This window comes from Ylistrum balloti, unplaced genomic scaffold, assembly GCF_031769215.1.
Source record: "Ylistrum balloti isolate Yb309-2 unplaced genomic scaffold, AGI_CSIRO_Ybal_v1 Utg369852, whole genome shotgun sequence".
In the NCBI taxonomy this organism is placed as follows: Eukaryota; Metazoa; Mollusca; class Bivalvia; order Pectinida; family Pectinidae; genus Ylistrum; species Ylistrum balloti.
The window spans coordinates 37,782-51,487 of NW_026782004.1; the positions used below are offsets into that span (position 1 = coordinate 37,782).

At 38.8% G+C, this 13,706-nt stretch overlaps 1 protein-coding gene across 1 annotated transcript in view; it reads left to right on the plus strand.

Annotated features, from left to right (window-relative positions):
• Window positions 1-211: 211 nt before the first annotated feature.
• Window positions 212-13,706, plus strand: part of LOC132545677 (calcium-dependent protein kinase C-like) — a gene marked incomplete at its 5' end in the record, with an annotated part of 136,112 nt that continues 122,617 nt past the window's right edge. Inside the window, 2 exons of the mRNA XM_060209364.1 lie at window positions 212-274; window positions 9,803-9,885. Of these exons, the coding sequence (XP_060065347.1) occupies window positions 212-274; window positions 9,803-9,885 (146 nt within the window). The remainder of the gene's footprint in view (window positions 275-9,802; window positions 9,886-13,706) is intronic.

Genomic DNA, 13,706 nt, shown 5'->3' on the forward strand with positions numbered 1-13,706 from the left:
TAAGGATGTTGGTTTAAAAATATTGGAGAGCAGTAACGGATATGCCTATACATTAGGAGTGTTTAAACAGTCAACAAGGAAATGATAGAAAGGGGATATTTTTACTTTGAACACATGGACACAAGGAAGATGTGATGTGAAAGAGGATGCTGTCAGTTTTTTAAAGAATTAGATTTTTCACAACTAAGGAAGTACAAAAAGGACCTATAAGATTTTGTGAATACTTGTGATGTGTCATCATCCACTTTACAGACATTTATTGATAGGGTTGAAGGTAGGGTTGGACACTGTCTGTTAGGACAGTCAACAGATTTTCCTACTCAGAAGTTATTGTATATCAGCTCACTTGAAGCTGTATGTGGTAAATTTTCTGTTTACATTGGTTTTCTCTTTATTTCTGTGTTTCTTAGAAAAAAGTCTTTTTACTTTCACATTCTGTTTTTTTTGCCACTTTACTTGATTACCACCAAGATCATGGAAAACTCTGGACTGAAGCTTTAATTTGATTGTTGCCAAATTAATAAGTAAGGAAGAGGTATAAGAAAGGCAGAAGTAAAGTGTATATAAGTTAAAGTTAAGAAAGATAGGAGTATAGGAAAGGCAAAGGTACTGGAAAAATCACAGGAATATTAAAAAGACAAAATTGAAGGAAAGGAGGTATTGGAAAAAGGGTGGTATTGCAAAGGCATGGTAATGCGAAATACAAAGGTGTAGAAAAGGGGAAGGTACTGGAAAGGCATTAAGGTAAGGGAAAGGCAGAGGTGTAGGAAAGGGGAAGGTACTGGAAAGGCATTAAGGTAAGGGAAAGGCATAGGTGTAGGAAAGGGGAAGGTACTGGAAAGGCATTAAGGTAAGGGAAAGGCATAGGTGTAGGAAAGGGGAAGGTACTGGAAAGGCATTAAGGTAAGGGAAAGGCATAGGTGTAGGAAAGGGGAAGGTACTGGAAAGGCATTAAGGTAAGGGAAAGGCATAGATGTAGGAAAGGGGAAGGTACTGGCAAGGCATTAAGGTAAGGGAAAGGCATAGGTGTAGGAAAGGGGAAGGTACTGGAAAGGCATTAAGGTAAGGGAAAGGCATAGGTGTGGGAAAGGGGAAGGTACTGGAAAGGCATTAAGGTAAGGGAAAGGCAGAGGTGTAGGAAAGGGGAAGGTACTGGAAAGGCATTAAGGTAAGGGAAAGGCATAGGTGTAGGAAAGGGGAAGGTACTGGAAAGGCATTAAGGTAAGGGAAAGGCATAGGTGTAGGAAAGGGGAAGGTACTGGAAAGTCATTAAGGTAGGGGAAAAGCATAGGAGTAGGAAAGGGGAAGGTACTGGAAAGGCATTAAGGTAAGGGAAAAGCATAGGAGTAGGAAAGGGAAAGGTACTGGAAAGGCATTAAGGTAAGGGAAAGGCATAGGTGTGGAAAAGGGGAAGGTACTGGAAAGGCATTAAGGTAAGGGAAAGGCAGAGGTGTAGGAAAGGGGAAGGTACTGGAAAGGCATTAAGGTAAGGGAAAGGCATAGGTGTAGGAAAGGGGAAGGTACTGGAAAGGCATTAAGGTAAGGGAAAGGCATAGGTGTAGGAAAGGGGAAGGTACTGGAAAGTCATTAAGGTAGGGGAAAAGCATAGGAGTAGGAAAGGGGAAGGTACTGGAAAGGCATTAAGGTAAGGGAAAAGCATAGGAGTAGGAAAGGGAAAGGTACTGGAAAGGCATTAAGGTAAGGGAAAGGCATAGGTGTAGGAAAGGGGAAGGTACTGGAAAGGCATTAAGGTAAGGGAAAGGCATAGGTGTAGGAAAGGGGAAGGTACTGGAAAGGCATTCAGGTAAGGGAAAAGCATAGGAGTAGGAAAGGAAAGGTACTGGAAAGGCATTAAGGTAAGGGAAAGGCATAGGTGTAGGAAAGGGGAAGGTACTGGAAAGGCATTAAGGTAAGGGAAAAGCATAGGAGTAGGAAAGGGGAAGGTACTGGAAAGGCATTAAGGTAAGGGAAAGGCATAGGTGTAGGAAAGGGGAAGGTACTGGAAAGGCATTAAGGTAAGGGAAAGGCATAGGTGTAGGAAAGGGGAAGGTACTGGAAAGGCATTAAGGTAAGGGAAAGGCATAGGTGTAGGAAAGGGGAAGGTACTGGAAAGCTGTTAAGGTAAGGGAAAGGCATAGGTGTTGGAAAGGGGAAGGTACTGGAAAGGCATTAAGGTAAGGGAAAGGCATAGGTGTAGGAAAGGGGAAGCTACTGGAAAGGCATTAAGGTAAGGGAAAGGCATAGGTGTAGGAAAGGGGAAGGTACTGGAAAGCTGTTAAGGTAAGGGAAAGGCATAGGTGTAGGAAAGGGGAAGGTACTGGAAAGGCATTTAGGTAAGGGAAAGGCATAGGTGTAGGAAAGGGGAAGGTACTGGAAAGGCATTAAGGTAAGGGAAAGGCATAGGTGTAGGAAAGGGGAAGGTACTGGAAAGCTGTTAAGGTAAGGGAAAGGCAAAGGTGTAGGAAAGGGGAAGGTACTGGAAAGGCATTAAGGTAAGGGAAAAGCATAGGAGTAGGAAAGGGGAAGGTACTGGAAAGCTTAAGGTAAGGGAAAGACATAGGTGTAGGAAAGGGGAAGGTACTGGAAAGCTGTTAAGGTAAGGGAAAGGCATAGGTGTAGGAAAGGGGAAGGTACTGGAAAGCTGTTAAGGTAAGGGAAAGACATAGGTGTAGGAAAGGGGAAGGTACTGGAAAGGCATTAAGGTAAGGGAAAGGCATAGATGTAGGAAAGGGGAAGGTACTGGCAAGGCATTAAGGTAATGGAAAGGCATAGGTGTAGGAAAGGGGAAGGTACTGGAAAGGCATTAAGGTAAGGGAAAGGCATAGGTGTGGGAAAGGGGAAGGTACTGGAAAGGCATTAAGGTAAGGGAAAGGCAGAGGTGTAGGAAAGGGGAAGGTACTGGAAAGGCATTAAGGTAAGGGAAAGGCATAGGTGTAGGAAAGGGGAAGGTACTGGAAAGGCATTAAGGTAAGGGAAAGGCATAGGTGTAGGAAAGGGGAAGGTACTGGAAAGTCATTAAGGTAGGGGAAAAGCATAGGAGTAGGAAAGGGGAAGGTACTGGAAAGGCATTAAGGTAAGGGAAAAGCATAGGAGTAGGAAAGGGAAAGGTACTGGAAAGGCATTAAGGTAAGGGAAAGGCATAGGTGTGGGAAAGGGGAAGGTACTGGAAAGGCATTAAGGTAAGGGAAAGGCAGAGGTGTAGGAAAGGGGAAGGTACTGGAAAGGCATTAAGGTAAGGGAAAGGCATAGGTGTAGGAAAGGGGAAGGTACTGGAAAGTCATTAAGGTAGGGGAAAAGCATAGGAGTAGGAAAGGGGAAGGTACTGGAAAGGCATTAAGGTAAGGGAAAAGCATAGGAGTAGGAAAGGGAAAGGTACTGGAAAGGCATTAAGGTAAGGGAAAGGCATAGGTGTGGGAAAGGGGAAGGTACTGGAAAGGCATTAAGGTAAGGGAAAGGCAGAGGTGTAGGAAAGGGGAAGGTACTGGAAAGGCATTAAGGTAAGGGAAAGGCATAGGTGTAGGAAAGGGGAAGGTACTGGAAAGGCATTAAGGTAAGGGAAAGGCATAGGTGTAGGAAAGGGGAAGGTACTGGAAAGTCATTAAGGTAGGGGAAAAGCATAGGAGTAGGAAAGGGGAAGGTACTGGAAAGGCATTAAGGTAAGGGAAAAGCATAGGAGTAGGAAAGGGAAAGGTACTGGAAAGGCATTAAGGTAAGGGAAAGGCATAGGTGTAGGAAAGGGGAAGGTACTGGAAAGGCATTAAGGTAAGGGAAAGGCATAGGTGTAGGAAAGGGGAAGGTACTGGAAAGGCATTAAGGTAAGGGAAAGGCATAGGTGTAGGAAAGGGGAAGGTACTGGAAAGCTGTTAAGGTAAGGGAAAGGCATAGGTGTAGGAAAGGGGAAGGTACTGGAAAGGCATTTAGGTAAGGGAAAGGCATAGGTGTAGGAAAGGGGAAGGTACTGGAAAGGCATTAAGGTAAGGGAAAGGCATAGGTGTAGGAAAGGGGAAGGTACTGGAAAGCTGTTAAGGTAAGGGAAAGGCAAAGGTGTAGGAAAGGGGAAGGTACTGGAAAGGCATTAAGGTAAGGGAAAAGCATAGGAGTAGGAAAGGGGAAGGTACTGGAAAGCTGTTAAGGTAAGGGAAAGACATAGGTGTAGGAAAGGGGAAGGTACTGGAAAGCTGTTAAGGTAAGGGAAAGGCATAGGTGTAGGAAAGGGGAAGGTACTGGAAAGCTGTTAAGGTAAGGGAAAGACATAGGTGTAGGAAAGGGGAAGGTACTGGAAAGGCATTAAGGTAAGGGAAAGACATAGGTGTAGGAAAGGGGAAGGTACTGGAAAGGCATCAAGGTAAGGGAAAGGCATAGGTGTAGGAAAGGGGAAGGTACTGGAAAGCTGTTAAGGTAAGGGAAAGGCATAGGTGTAGGAAAGGGGAAGGTACTGGAAAGGCATTTAGGTAAGGGAAAGGCATAGGTGTAGGAAAGGGGAAGGTACTGGAAAGGCATTAAGGTAAGGGAAAGGCATAGGTGTAGGAAAGGGGAAGGTACTGGAAAGCTGTTAAGGTAAGGGAAAGGCAAAGGTGTAGGAAAGGGGAAGGTACTGGAAAGGCATTAAGGTAAGGGAAAAGCATAGGAGTAGGAAAGGGGAAGGTACTGGAAAGCTGTTAAGGTAAGGGAAAGACATAGGTGTAGGAAAGGGGAAGGTACTGGAAAGCTGTTAAGGTAAGGGAAAGGCATAGGTGTAGGAAAGGGGAAGGTACTGGAAAGCTGTTAAGGTAAGGGAAAGACATAGGTGTAGGAAAGGGGAAGGTACTGGAAAGGCATTAAGGTAAGGGAAAGACATAGGTGTAGGAAAGGGGAAGGTACTGGAAAGGCATCAAGGTAAGGGAAAGGCATAGGTGTAGGAAAGGGGAAGGTACTGGAAAGGCATTAAGGTAAGGGAAAGGCATTGGTGTAGGAAAGGCAAACAGGTATGAGAAAGACAAAAGTTAAGGAAAGGGGAAGGTTATTAAAAAGGCAAAAATGTATAGGAAAAGCAAAGGCACAGGAACAAATGGGACAGGAAAGGAAGGGTGTAGGAAAAAGAAGGCATCAACAAGGGAAAGACAGATTGAAATTTGGAAACATAAAAGAAAGGGAAAGGTAGAGAGAATTTCATGAAAGACAGAGAAAGAGTGATGTTTTGAGAGTACTTGATTTCAACACTGCTTTATACTCTCTGATATACACCACACCAGTACAGTGCTGTCACTGTCATCTTGGTGTTCATCATCAATATACCACAGCATTAGAGCACTACACTCTCATCGCCATTTATCAGTGCGGCTCACTGATATTACATCTGTAGCTCGAAGAGCAGGACCTAGCCTCTGTTATTTCAATTTTAAAACAATACAAGCATCAGTGCACCCAATGATATAATCAGGTATGACCCAGTTTATATTTACTGAATAACTAACTGATCTTATAGCATTCTCCCCAAATCCATGGTAACTAGGAGACCATTATGCAGATGTCAAAACAATCATTGTACTGGAAATTATAAACAAATGAAATGTACCAGTGCTTTAATAAGTGCCTCTTATGGTCTTTATACTGTAGAAGAGACAACCACCGAGACAAAGTTGTCCTTGCCTTTCGTTGCACGGACCATACTTACCTTATATATTCATATATATATAAGGCAAAGATAATCCTTAATGCATAGGATGTGATGAGCCATTCACTGTTAAACATTTTTTATTAGACTGCATTGACCTTCTGTCTACTCGAGAAATTTTTTATCGTATTGTTTTAAGTCTAAAGACCCTTTTTGAAACTGTTGAGATTTATCAAATTCTAGATTATCTGAAAGATGTTGGTCTATATAATAGACTATGAATTACTATTTTAATCCTTTAAGACTGTAATAATGATATATGCTGAAAGTTTTCTTATTTCATAAAAATAATAACTACATTGAAAGTCCATGTAAGATTATATTTTATTGAGTCACCTGAAACAAAGTATCATGGCAACCTATAATGATCCCCTCCTTGTCTGGTGTCCTCTGCATCAAGTGTCTGTTGTTTGCCTGTAACCTTTTTATATTTTTGACTTCTGAAAAACCCCAAACCAATTGTAGTGAAATTTTGCAAAAAGTTTGTGAGGCCAATGTGAAAAAAAAGTTGTAAATTATATGGTCTCCACCTCAAAGAGCCTGAGAGGCAGAGGGAAGAAAGGTACAATTGACTAAAAATTAAAAAATTGTTGGTAGACTCAAAAACTCTTCATTGGTAGAAGGGTCTTATGATGCTTTACCAAAACAGTAAATTATATGTCTCCAGGGTCTTGCATTTCCCCCTGGGGAGGGGGTAAATTTTACTACAGTTTATATAGGAAAATCACGTTCTTGAGCATAATTGTTTTTTCAATTGCAAATAGATTTAATTTGATTAGGATTATTTGTATAAAATGACATTTTAATGTTATGTAGATACTGACCCACGCTGGCCCCCAAGGGCTGATAGACAGGGCCAAAAAGGATAAAATTAACTGAAATTTCAAAAATATTTTCAATATCCAAATATGGTGGAATCAAAAACTTGTTATTAATGGATGGATGAGACTAAAGGAGCTTCACCAAAATAGTAAATTTCATGACCCCAGAGTTGAACATTTTTGGGAGGGGGTATATTTACGATAGTTTATTAGGCTACCATTATGTGATGAAAGTTATACAATAATGAGTAACAACTTTAATAAAACTTTTCTGCTGAAATACAACTAACATTTCTCATTTTTCACTTTCTACATTTCACTTTATTTCAATTGTTTCTGTTTGTGAGTTCACTCAGCTGACTGTTTAGGCCCCTGAGCCTGTTGTATTTATTACACATGCAAGTATCAAATATGCTTATGTCAGGAAAAGACCAACAGCTTCAGCTATCCAGTATTTAATACTGTGTATAAACAGTTTCACATGTATCCGATTCTAGTACCTCCAATTCAAGAACCTCTGATAAAGTTACTTGGATTTGAGAACCACTGATATGACTACCTCTGTATGGATTTCCCTCTGATTTGACTACCTCTGTATGGATTTCCCTCTGATATGACTACCTCTGTATGGATTTCCCTCTGATTTGACTACCTCTGTATGGATTTCCCTCTGATTTGACTACCTCTGTATGGATTTCCCTCTGATATGAGTACCTCTGTATGGATTTCCCTCTGATATGAGTACCTCTGTATGGATTTCCCTCTGATTTGACTACCTCTGTATGGATTTCCCTCTGATTTGACTACCTCTGTATGGATTTCCCTCTGATATGAGTACCTCTGTATGGATTTCCCTCTGATTTGACTACCTCTGTATGGATTTCCCTCTTATTTGACTACCTCTATATGGATTTCCCTCTGATTTGACCACCTCTGTATGGATTTCCCTCTGATATGGGTACCTCTGATTCAGGTTCTCACTTTATTGAGTACATCTTATCTGAGTTCCTCTGATTTGTTGGAAATAAGCAAAAGGCCTTCAGAGAAAGTAATTTCACAAAAGCATTAAAATTATCACAGAACAAATTCATTGTCAAACATGTAATTTGTTTTAAAATATTTAATGTTGTCAAAACACAAGATTACAAAGTTTGTTGACCTGACTTTCTACAGGTAAAATCTGTTACAAGCAAAATGTCATTACTAACTGATAGAAACAACTTCCATTAATAATTGTATTGGTTATCTTATGAAAATTACATCAATTTACTTCATGGCACAAAAACCCTAGACATGTTTTGTATGAAATCTGACTGAGAGTCACATCACTTTTTGACAAAATAAACTGATGCAGTTATCTAAAAAAAAAACCTTAATTTACACTTTTATTCATAAATTCAATTAAAATTTTAGAGTGTACTAGTTTATTTCATTGTTATGATGACACAAGGATATATGTATTATTTTGGCCGCTCTCTGATTTAAACTTGCTGATGTCAGTATTCAGATTAAGTAGGAAATGTAAACTTTTAGTGGACAAAACTTGTATATGAATATAGATATAAGCATTGAACTGTAACTAGATGGTAGTATAATGTACTATTGATATGAATACAATCTGGGTGACAGATAAATAATCATGACGCTATAACTATTTAACTGTCACACAAATTGAAATCATATCAACTGTTTGTTACCATCCAGTAGCAGCTCAATGCCATTAATAACCAGTAAAATTCTCCCTAATCTGAGTACATTTGATTGACTACCTTTGTTTCTGGTTCTCTTTGATATAAATACTTTTGATTGGAGTACCTCTGATTTGAGTACCACTGATCTGGCTGCCTTTGATTGGAGTACATTTGATTTGAGTAACTATTTTAACTACCTCTGATTTGAGTACCACTGATTTGACTACCTTTGATTTGAGTACCACTGATTTGAGTACCTCTGATTTGACTACCTTTGATTTGAGTACCTCTGATTTGAGTACTTTTGATTTGAATACTACTGTTTTGGCTACCTTTGATTGGAGTATCTCTGATTTGACTACCTTTGATTTGACTACCTCTGATTGGAGTACCTGTGATTTGACTACCTTTGATTGGAGTACCTGTGATTTGACTACCTTTGATTGGAGTACCTGTGATTTGACTACCTTTGATTGGAGTACCTCTGATTTGAGTACCTTTGATTTGACTACCTTTGTTATGGGTTCTCTCTGATTTGAGTATCTTTGATTGGAGTACCTCTGATTTGAGTACCTCTGATTTGAGTACCTGTGATTTGAGTACCTCTGATTTGAGTACCTCTGATTTGAGTACCTCTGATTTGAGTACCACTGATTTGAGTACCTCTGATTTGAGTACCTCTGATTGGAGTACCTGTGATTTGAGTACCACTGATTTGACTACCTTTGATTGGAGTACCTGTGATTTGAGTACCTCTGATTGGAGTACCACTGATTTGAGTACCTCTGATTTGAGTACCTCTGATTGGAGTACCTGTGATTTGAGTACCACTTATTTGAGTACCTCTGATTTGAGTACCACTGATTTGAGTACCTCTGATTTGAGTACCTCTGATTGGAGTACCTGTGATTTGAGTACCACTTATTTGACTACCTTTGATTGGAGTACCTGTGATTTGAGTACCTCTGATTGGAGTACCACTGATTTGAGTACCTCTGATTTGAGTACCTCTGATTGGAGTACCTGTGATTTGAGTACCACTGATTTGACTACCTTTGATTGGAGTACCTCTGATTTGAGTATCTTTGATTGGAGTGCCTCTGATTTGAGTACCTCTGATTTGAGTACCTGTCATTTGAGTACCACTGATTTGACTACCTTTGTTATGGGTTCTCTCTGATTTGAGTACCTTTGATTGGAGTACCTCTGATTTGAGTACCTGTGATTTGAGTACCACTGATTTGACTACCTTTGTTATGGGTTCTCTCTGATTGGAGTACCTTTGATTGAAGTGCCTCTGATTTGAGTACCTCTGATTTGAGTACCTGTGATTTGAGTACCACTGATTTGACTACCTTTGTTATTGGTTCTCTCTGATAGTACTTTCTATTTCAGTGCCTCCTCCATTCCAACTCTTTGGTTTTGGGTACTTCTGATCTCATCACCTCTAATCTGAGTACTTCTTTATTTAGTACCAAAAAAGGTGTAAAGAGTTCTGTTCTATTTTGCTGAGATATGTCTACATGATGTCAGTCTTGGAACAAGTAGGGATATTTTTAACACTGTTGAAATTTTAAACTTAATTATTTTGACTATTTAGTGAAATATTAATTCCATTAATGGATTGTATTTTTCAGTGTGCAGTTTTGTTGTCCACAAGCGGTGCCATGAGTTTGTTTCATTCACTTGTCCAGGAGCAGATGTGGGACCCGATTCAGATGTAAGTAGCTTTTAAATGAGTAGCTTTTAATTGATATCCTTGACAGTTGCTGCCAAGTACTATAAACACTAGGAAGGTGTAACCAGTCTTTTATCATTGTATCTACTGGTAAAATGGGTCCATTATAAGAGATGATTGGACATTATATTCCAACAAAATCTAATAAGAAAAAAACAGTTTTTTTTAAATCGTATAAAAATAAAGCAATTTGAAAATCCTATGTTTAAAAAAGTGTATGGAAAAATATAAGTATATTTATCATGATAGCAAAGCTATTCCTAAATTGATGCAAGAAAACCATGGTAATTTAGCAACCAGAAGACTGCACTAAGTAAGAAATATGACTTTCACATGGGAAATATCTTCATTTCATTTTTACTTTGATCATTCATCATTATTTAGAAATACCTCACAAGGACATCAATGAGAAATAATGATAGAGTAAGCTGCAATTTATTTTCAAAAGGAAGGAAAATATTTCAAGTTGTCGTTGTATATCAATCTCTGGTGGATTTCGAAGGAGGCTGCCAGGGTAGATAAGGGTCAAGGTCAAAGACATCTGTTTTGTTTATATCACATGCCCATTGAAGATTTTTATTATTTCCAGTTTAAGTTTTGTTTATTCACTCGTAAAGAGAAACTTCTAAATAAGGCATTGTGCACAAATGATACGGGCTTGCTTTTACAAATCATCAGCCATATTTGCTTTCTCATGTCACCATAGATGTTTGTATCCTGACCAATTTTACCTCTGCTTTGACCTTGACCCGACAAAAATCTGTTCAAAGAGTCAGCAATCTTCTGGGAAGAACATCTTAGAATGTTATCCTGTCATATTCTTTCTCCCCTGGTTATCTCATTCTAAAAAAGCCTTCCTTGCAACCAGTTGGTTTTGTTAATTTGTCTTTCATGATTTTTGTGTTTTTTTGTTCAGAAAAGTAACAAGGTAAATGAAAAAGTCTTAACGTCAATCCATTACATTACAGATAACAGAGGAAAAAAAAAAACATACATCCTGTCAAATCTATCTGTACCAACCTAATCAGTGAGGTCTGGTTCCTTCAGGAAATTAAAGACAAGACATGTTATCTAGCATTTTTAAGTAGTCATTATTTTATTGATTTGTAAGCTGAACTGTAGCCATATTTTCTCTAAGGGAAACTCACAGAGGAAGGTGAGACAGTTTCTATATAGATAGACCTGTCACTCGACAGTCAATACTTCTCTAAATCTTCACTCGTGTGTCTTATCTGTAGTTCTTGTGAGGCACGCCTCGCTGTGTGTTGATCACTAGGGGCACACGACTCCCCATGTTGCCTGTTCTTATATATCACAAGTCTTTCTGTGTCGTTTTATACAATCACCGCTACATCATCTCTGTCCACCACACTGAAATATTTAAAAAAAATCTTCCACATTTTACTTCCAAAGACTGCAGTTTGTGTGTGTGCACCTTAGATCCACTCTCAAGCGACCTTGAACCCTGTGTTGTTTCATTGTCAAACTAGAATGAACTTGCTTTCAAGTCCTTATTTGCATAATGAACTTATTTGATTCTTTTTAAATTTTTCATTCTTTATGTTTATCAGCGTTGAAAAAGACCTGCATGGTTTTAGTTTTTGAACAATTTTTTTTGTAAATTTTTTTGTTTCTTTATGATCTTTTTTGATAGAGACAAAATAAAAATGTTTTGAAAACAATTTTCAGATCTGTTAAATATATCATAATGTTCTATATAATAAGTTTGTTTGTTTAGTTAATACTTTTTTGTAACTTAAAAATGATTATTTATAAAGTAAGAATATTTGAAGCAGTTAATCAGTCTTTTCATCACTACCCTACTTGTATCCAAGATGTCTTTTCTCGTTATATATCATTCTGGTTTTAAGTATGAAAATATTTCTTAACTTCATGTGTTCTGTTTATACATCACTCTGTGCACATGTCATACTTCCTCATAAGAGCCTTATGATAACTGTGTGCACCATTCGTCTCCCCATTTTGCAAAGTGCTTAAGCCAATTTTTCAATAGATGTGATTGCAGCTAATAGCTATGAATAGAAAATGCTAAATATATAGATGCTTAGATTAATGGAGATTTTACACACATTAAGTAATACAGCAAACCAAACCAGGGATTATCATTTTCAGTGTCAGATAAAAGTTACATGGATGCCTGGTGTCAGACTTATTACTGTTGGTGATTGGTCAAAAATAGATTTCTATGTTCCAAGTCTTAATTCTTGATGAAAAGTTTAAATAGATGTGTGCATAAATGAATATCACACGATTGAATTGATACTGCAGTAATATTTTGACTCTGTAAGGGTATAAAATGTTGTGACAGCTCAGCAGGTTTAGAAATAATACTGTGTCATAGTAAGGTGCTGAAGTTCTGCTTTGTTATTTTGGTCTAGAATTCGTTTGATGTTCAGTAGATATGAAACTAAGCCCATGTTCAGTCGGTCTAGAAATAATCTACATAATCTGCAGGTCTAGAAATGTAATGTTCTGCAGCTGTGGGTCTAGAAAAAGTAAATGTTCAGCATTATAATAGTCCATATTTCAGTGGCATGTATCAATCTGTTCAGGCTCCACCTGGTTTTGCAGTCTGTATCTATGTCTCCAGAGGATGTAAATTTGTACGCAGGAAATGCAAATTAGATCCGAAGAAAATGATAACCTCACCAAATGTCTCAGTAAAGCATCACAAAATAGTTTTACATGTAAATGAGGTTATCCTGAACAACTGCATTCCTTTATATAACAAGCTTAGGCTACAATTAGCTTTCATAATCTTTGTTACCAAATGACATTTCTGTTTTAAACTACTGCTCTCATTAATTCTACATCAGCAACTGGCAATACAATCAAGGAAATGAGTGTTACAGTAATGGTGGTAGTAAACGCTCTGACAAGTGTTACAGTAATGGTGGTAGTTAACGCTCTAACAAGTGTTACAGTAATTGTGATAGTAAATGCTCTGACAAGTGTTACAGTAATGGTGGTAGTAACCACTCTGTGTTACGGTAATGGTGGTAGTAACCACCCTGTGTTACAGTAATGGTGGTAGTAACCACCCTGTGTTACAGTAATGGTGGTAGTAACCACCCTGTGTTACAGTAATGGTGGTAGTAACCATCCTGTGTTACAGTAATGGTGGTAGTAACCACTCTGTGTTACAGTAATGGTGGTAGTAACCACCCTGTGTTACAGTAATGGTGGTAGTAACCACCCTGTGTTACAGTAATGGTGGTAGTAACCACCCTGTGTTACAGTAATGGTGGTAGTAACCACCCTGTGTTACAGTAATGGTGGTAGTAACCACTCTGTGTTACAGTAATGGTGGTAGTAACCACTTAGTGTTACAGTAATGGTGGTAGTAACCACTCTGTGTTACAGTAATGGTGGTAGTAACCACTTAGTGTTACAGTAATGGTGGTAGTAACCACTCTGTGTTACAGTAATGGTGGTAGTAACCACTCTAGTAACCACTCTGTGTTACAGTAATGGTGGTAGTAACCACCCTGTGTTACAGTAATGGTGGTAGTAACCATCCTGTGTTACAGTAATGGTGGTAGGAACCACCCTGTGTTACAGTAATGGTGGTAGTAACCACTCTGACAAGTGTTACAGTAATGGTGGTAGTAACCACCCTTTGTTACAGATCTTTGTGCAGAATTTTTAAAACTAGCTGATCAGTGGAGAATGTTTCTGCAGAATTGTGTAAAGCTAGCTGATCAGTGGTGAATGTTTCTGCAGAATTGTGTAAAACTAGCTGATCAGTGGTGAATGTTTCTGCAGAATTGTGTAAAGCTAGC